This window comes from Sinohyriopsis cumingii, chromosome 4 (genome assembly GCF_028554795.1).
Source record: "Sinohyriopsis cumingii isolate HCF-2022 chromosome 4, ASM2855479v2, whole genome shotgun sequence".
Lineage (NCBI taxonomy): Eukaryota > Metazoa > Mollusca > Bivalvia > Unionida > Unionidae > Sinohyriopsis > Sinohyriopsis cumingii.
Window position 1 is genome coordinate 8,796,677 of NC_142964.1, and position 7,483 is coordinate 8,804,159.

At 36.0% G+C, this 7,483-nt stretch overlaps 1 protein-coding gene across 1 annotated transcript in view; it reads left to right on the top strand.

The window, feature by feature from the left end:
• LOC149800589 (arrestin domain-containing protein 17-like) overlaps positions 1-3,219 on the top strand; it is a 112,879-nt gene extending 109,660 nt beyond the window's left edge. The window contains 1 exon segment of the mRNA XM_089954547.1: positions 908-3,219. Within this exon segment, the coding sequence (XP_089810673.1) occupies positions 908-1,167 (260 nt within the window). The 3' untranslated portion in view covers positions 1,168-3,219.
• The last annotated feature ends 4,264 nt before the right edge of the window (positions 3,220-7,483 follow it).

Consider the following 7,483-nt stretch of genomic DNA (forward strand, 5'->3'; position numbering starts at 1 on the left):
GCCGTGTATACCACCCCTCACCTTATGGCCGTGTATACCACCCCTCACCTAATGGCCGTGTATACCACCTCTCACCTTATGGCCGTGTATACCACCCCTCACCTAATGGCCGTGTATACCACCCCTCACCTAATGGCCGTGTATACCACCTCTCACCTTATGGCCGTGTATACCACCCCTCACCTAATGGCCGTGTATACCACCCCTCACCTTATGGCCGTGTATACCACCCTCACCTTATGGCCGTGTATACCACCCTCACCTAAACGTTCCATCTGGGTGAAACTTCTAAAGGAAGTGCTCCTAAACGGTATCAATCAAATCAAAAACTTATAAACGCATACACAGTTTATGTTGCCAAGTATAATTTTATTTATAAGCCAATCTAACAACAGCTCTCTAAATGCAGCAATGCGCGTGTTGAACACTTTCCCATTCAACAAAAATATCTGAAAGGTTTCCGGTTGTTCTACAACCGACAAGTTTACCCATACTTTCGGTTACACTGTTTTGCTCAATTACCGTGCGCCGCGATCTCCATCTGCATTGGTTCATAGGCCCCATCAGCTCAGTTGGTATAGCGTCAGACTCTTAATCCAAGGGTAACATGCACGATACCAAGTTCCCATTTCCTCGGCATGATAGAGCCAAAAATATGTTAGAGTTCTGCTAACACACACACACACACACACACAGAGAGAGAGAGAGAGAGAGAGAGAGAGAGAGAGAGAGAGAGAGAGAGAGAAACAAAAAAATCGTTCTTAAACCAATGCTTTTTAATGCTTTTCTTTTTTCATCTCTGTCATAATTTTGCATTCATTTCCTTCGGTATAGAATATGGCGAATACAGTGTCATGTCTTTAAAGGCAAAATTAATTATCGTTTATTTTCATGATGTTACTTGCAGTATGCGAGCAGCCCCTGATGACTGACGATGAAGTGACAGTAAATTATATTCACGGCTGTGCTAAAGGAGAAGACCAGGAATTCAGACCCATGTACAAATATTACGAGGATGTGCGAGATTACAGACGTGACCGAGAGATCCTCGTCAGATACCGTCAAAGTCCCGGGTTAAAACGCAGGCGCGAGAAAGCAAAAGTGGAAAGTATGAAACCTGCCTTGATAACATTATCAGACGATAAGCCGCATGAGACCTTCTCGTGAGAGTCTTGTGAAAGCCTCGCACTGAGATTAAAATTATAAAGCATATGGAAATATCACCGTGACAGGTAAAAATATAATCAAAATCTCGTGTCAGATGCTCAAAAAGAACTACAAAATAGTTGATGTAACTAGACAGCGGAAGTATTACAGTGGAAGTCATATTATTGAATGTCTGTGTTCTTTTTGATTCATTTTATTAGAAAGAAACTGTTGATTGTAGATGAAAAGAAGTTTATAACTGCCAAGCTGTACAAAGAATAGATTCTTCAAGGTTCATCATTATACCATTTTGTCCCGAAGAGGTGTTTCAACTGCAATACAGTATGACGTTAAGGGATCAAAAACAAACTTATCAGGCTTTGGAAACTCAAATGTAGTTGCAATATATTCTGATGTTTAAAACGATGATCTCACATTGTATACGAGGCTAAAATGGGTTCATTATTTAGAACATATTTCTTTCTTAAACCGTTTTACGTAATAGGCCAAATGTTTAGTAAACGTGCATGTAGTACCTCTCATGTGATACCACACTTATAAAACTCATGTTTCATAAATGTGTAAAGTTATTCCATGCCTATCATATTAAGTGCATTCGTATAGAGAGACTGGCCAAAACGAGGAACTTATATCAAAATACCACCCATATTTCAAGCTTGGGTGAATGAAGTACATTGCGATGAATTGTATTAGGCAAGAGAAGCATTAGCCAGTGCCACCCAGATCGCATCGGCTTTCATAGTTATGTAATAGCCAGTGCCAATCAGATCGCCTCAGCTTTCATAGCTATGATTATAAGAGCCAGTGCCACCCAGATCGTTTCGACTATACAAAGCTATACAATAGTCATGGCCACCATAATCGCTTCTCCTTTCATATGTATGTGACGGAAATCAAAAACAAGGGGTCGAAGAAAATACAAAATGCAATAAAAACTGGGCGACCCAAATTTTGGCGTACATAGGCGATGCTGCTAGTATTGACACAAATTAAACACAATTAACAATGAAAATAATGCATACCAATTCACGCCTTTTTAGGGAAAGAAAAGTAAATTTATATCATTCAGGAAGAATTTCGTAAGAATACTTTTCAGTGTCTGCAAGATTTGCGTCTTTTTAATGTGATGAATATTTTCAATTCGTAATCTCGATATTGTCAACGCTTTCTTAAGGGCGAGATCAGTTTGATGTAAAGAAACCGTAAAGTATCGGAGTTTGGGAGATGATTTGTACTCTGATATCTGCAAATTCTCTATGCAGAAGATGGTCTGACAGGCAGGCAAGCACTACAGAAGCGTTGTAATTGCTTCTAAATAGAATAACTACATGAGTGGGAGTTCGAACAATGACAGTATATTTTGGTGTGGCATTTGAAGACTGTTTATTGTAAAATCTGTACATGCTTCGGTTAAATATGTTCATCTACAATATCAAAACCAGACACTCTACATTTACTATAGATATTAATCGTTTTATAAATTGATGGGAATGAATATTAAAGTAATAATTAATGGTAAAGTAATTTTTAGATTTACAAATGAAGTTTAGATGAAAGACTTATATCATTTGTGCAACGCTTAGTGTTATAAATGTGACAAATGTATAAATTATTGAATTAGTGTGGCAAGTGTAACGCCTAATGTAATAATTATTGCATTTTGTTGGCAAAGTATGATGCATAATGTAATCATTATTACAGTAAGAGTGGCTCGTGAAATGTCTAATGTAATACTTTTTACAATGGGTGTGGTAAATGCAATGTTTAATATAATAATTATTATATTTAGAGTAATAAGTAAAGCACATAATGTAATAATTGTTATATTTAGTGTGGCAAATACAATGTCTAATGCAATAATTATTACATTTATAATGAAAAGTATAAAATATAAGATAATACTTATTACACTTTGCGTGACAAGTGTAACACCGAATGTAGTATTTTTTTAATTTAGCGTGCCAACTGTAATGCGTAACGTATTAATTGTTACATTAAAATAATGTTTTGCACTAAGCGGATATAATAAAAATTATTTGTTATTATTTAGAACGGAAATCTTCTGAGACTTATCCTCGGGTCAAATAGACCAGTCTATACTTTCTCTGAGAAGACATACAAGTTATGTCTCTTTGCTAAATGTAAGAGGGTATTGAGAGTAAAATGTGTGTTGTGGTAAACCTTGTTCATTCGGATGTGTCAGAATTTTTTTTATATAAATGCACAAACTCTGGAAGGATTTGGTCTATGTAACATAACAGACATTAATTTTAAACAAAATAGATACAATATTGTGTTTTATTTTATTTTAAGTTAGCTGAAGATGCTTCTAACTGTAAACGGTTTTAACACGAATGACCTCTGACATTTGAGGCATTTCAAAAGCGTCAAGAAAGCTTCGTCATGATGAATGTGGACGTGTTGATTCATCTTTTAAAAATGAATTCCTGACGCTTGCCTTTGTTTACAACACTTGTATGGTAAAAATAGGTGGAATGCAGACTAAAATTTCACTGTTTACAAGAAGTGGGAATACGCCAAGAAAAACGTCACATAAGCGAGAAAGAGACAAAAGTGGCTGATTCGATTTGCACTCTTCAAGAACAACGCATACAACAGAACAGAAGCCGCAATGGCGTCTAAACTGAATATCCCATCGACCCCGACGAAGCATTAAAAGATAGCTATCGTCACTGCCATTGCTTTTAGGACACATGTGCTGATTGAGAAAGATGGCGAAATAGCTTTATCCATTCGCAAATCACCAAACTTTTATAATTTGTTTAAAACTAGTTTTGCTGAGTGAAGGCTCTGTACCGCTATGTATTTATTTAAGCCTTGGGTTTCGTGTAAACGAGTCAAGTTTTAATCTTCCAACTCTGCCAGTCTTCGTAGACGCCATATGTCTTCTGTCTTCTGCATTCCTCTTGACGTGAATGTTCAGAAGAGGCAGGAGAACTACTGAGGAGACATTATGTCAGATGTAACAACAAAATGAGCAGCTGCATCTTTCAGATTGCAAAATCAAACAGACCAAAGACTTGGATTATGCATACGATGGTCACGTACAGTCCTTGCGTGCAACCATCACGATGGCAGAAATGTGCCTCTAGCATAAAGAGTAAAGGAGAAGAAAAGATGAAGACATATTAGTAAAATGTATGTATCACAAGAGCAGAGACAACCATTTCATTAGCATAACAGTATATGTAAAACTAATATATATATATATATATATATATATATATATATATATATATATATATATATATATATATATATATATATGTGTGTGTGTGTGTGTGTGTGTGTGTGTGTCTTGACGAGCAGATGTTAATGTTTCGATGGCAGATGGACCAAAAGGTTACCGTTTGGCTGACAGTTGGGCGAATTTGCCAATCCATCAACTGACTTGCCACGAATTCAAATTTCTAGAAAATCAGCCGCACGAACAGGAAAAGATTCACAAAAATGTTTGACATCTGGAAACCATGAAAAACATTAGCTGTGTGAAAAAGTAATGTTATAAGAATGCCAATAACAAAAATGCTATATACCTGGCAACACTGACTGAGCTGTCTGTAAAAACTTCTAATTACGATTCCTTAGTTAAATTCCATTTGTAATGTCTCCTGTTATACGGAAGTTATGATGATGAAATCATATCAAACTACTTTATATATGTGTACCTCTGTATCTATTCTGAGTACTTAATCTGAGTTTCATTTTTATAAAACTACATTTACAATTTATCATAAAATCTGAACTTCAAGTTCTTTCTTGACCATACGAGTTAGGAAAATAAAAGAAAACGAGTTGAAACAGTGAAGTGGCAAGAGCATGTTCCGATTTTATGAAGAACAGTCCTTTTCCTTGATTTGTTCCTATGCAATGTTTAAAAGAGCGCAATAAGCGTAACTTAAGCGTGTGAGTATATGTGTGTGCGTGAGTGCATGTGTGTAGTGCATGTGCAATAAACAACGCTTTTAAAGAAATAACGATATCGGAAAAAGTAAAATATTGGTTGCTACAAACCATATGTGTTATGTGCGTATGTAACATTCGTTAAAAAAATATTTTTCGCACGATTGTGATCTAGATATCCAAACTCCTGAAATGTTAACTGTAGTGGTCCGAAAAAAATGGAGATGAATTATGATATCGATCACAAAACTATAACTAATAAGACATCGATAACAAAACTATATCTAATATTCATTACTTTAGTGTCATTATAACGGCTCATTTTTAGTTACCTTATATAACTGTTTCTCTGCACAATATTCCTAGGAACAGTAGTAACATGGCTGCCTTAATGTAACCTTTACGATTCAGGGGAGGTAATTCACTGAAAAACTACTACCAGCAACTCTACACAGATGACAACCGATTTCGGTCCATGACTTGAAGATTCTTGCTCCTCGTGTGATTTTTGTTTTTCGTCTGGCATAAGGTTTGATGACTGCCATATTCATCCGCAGACAGTGGATCAGTGCAACGACCTGAAGTCACTGTCGCATGCGACAATGGCAGAGCATGGTCCATGCAGTTCTCTTTAAATTGTAAGAATAACAAAAATCCTACACCCGGAGAGATCAAAATACGGCCAGCGGGCAGGATACGGGCTGTTACCTGATTTTATCCGTTAACTTACATCATAATGTGTGGCTTTATAAATCAATAATCGGCGCGCGCCCAGAAGGAAGTTGTCCATGCCTGCCCTAGACTCTGACATCCCACCCAACGCACTGGCAGGTCTTAGATTTTACTACAAGCTCAAACTATTACCGCCATCTTCTTAAAATGGTACCTTTTAAATATAACGTAAATATATGCAGCTTATTAAAGCTTATCAAATAACAGTTCTCACAATCGTATCTCACATTACAAAATACAATTAAAATAAAATAAAAGAACTGTCACCCAATAATGTACAAAAACGTATTTGAAAAGAGTTTTGTAATCACAGTTAACCACATTATATGATTACTGCAGCTGTACCTTTTTTCGTTTATATTTGGGTAGTTCCTTCGTCAGTGTAACTTTTCAATGAAGTGTCTCCCGTGCGGGGTGGTTTGGGGGCGTAATTCCAGTTGGACTTCGTAAATTAAGAATATGTAGTTAGTATATACGCGGTATATTTTACTTCATTTATTTGTACACAGCTGAACACACTCGGGTCCATACAACATAGACGATGATCAGTTTATATTGATTGTGTTTCCTTGTAGCAAACAATTTTCCTTTTAAACGATTATATTTCTTTATTCCTTCTTTATTCCACGCACTTGGTGTATTATGGATTCAAGACTGACCTGGATGAAATCACAGCGGTGCAGAAAAAAATATGGGAACAGTCAAGGGCAGTGACCAAGCAAGCTCCGTAACTTTACTATCAGAGCACATCGGTACATATCTTGTATCAGTCCATAACAGGAAAGTGTCTTTACTTTTGTCTAAAATGAGTATGACGCAATCCTGCCATTCTGAGTCAAATGTGATTAATGAATTATGTAACCACGTAACGTCCTTCTTAAAACGGCCAATCCATTTCATAAAACGGCTAATCCTTCCAATTTGAAAATCTCAGCTGCAAGCAGCAAACACCATTGCAATGTCTTTTACCACAAGTCGAACATTTGTTGAAAGCTGCACGGAATAGATAATTTTAATTTATAGTGATTACAAAACGCAATTATCAAACATAAAAGAAGTTGCAGTAACACAATTATATATATATATATATATATATATATATATATATATATATATATATATATATATATATATATATATATATATATATATATATGTATGCATGCATGTCTGTGTATGTATCTATGCATGTATGTGTGTGTGTGTGTGTGTGTGTGTGTGTGTGTAGGTAGAATACAAATCATATGGCGATTAACAATCAATTCAGGTGCACCGGATCCAGCACGAGATCACGTGTGTCAGTGAGTTATAATAATATATGTAATATGCTGAGAACGACCAGTACGAAACTAGTATCTAACTCGCCTGAGCGCTTGCGACTCTTTAATGAGTCTTTTTCAAAGACAAATACAAACCATACACAAGACAAATGTTTGATTTTGATTTCGATGCATATATATATAACAGTGCGAAACTAGTATGTAACTACACCATAACAGAAAAGGACAGGTGTCCTTACACATACTATACCCACAAATATAATTACATATTAACATACACAAAGTTTTCAGTTTAAGTTGTACAAGACATGAACAAACATACACCATATTGACCATGTATAAGTAGTGTCTCATTTAAAAGACAGCAAGGTGGACCTGAC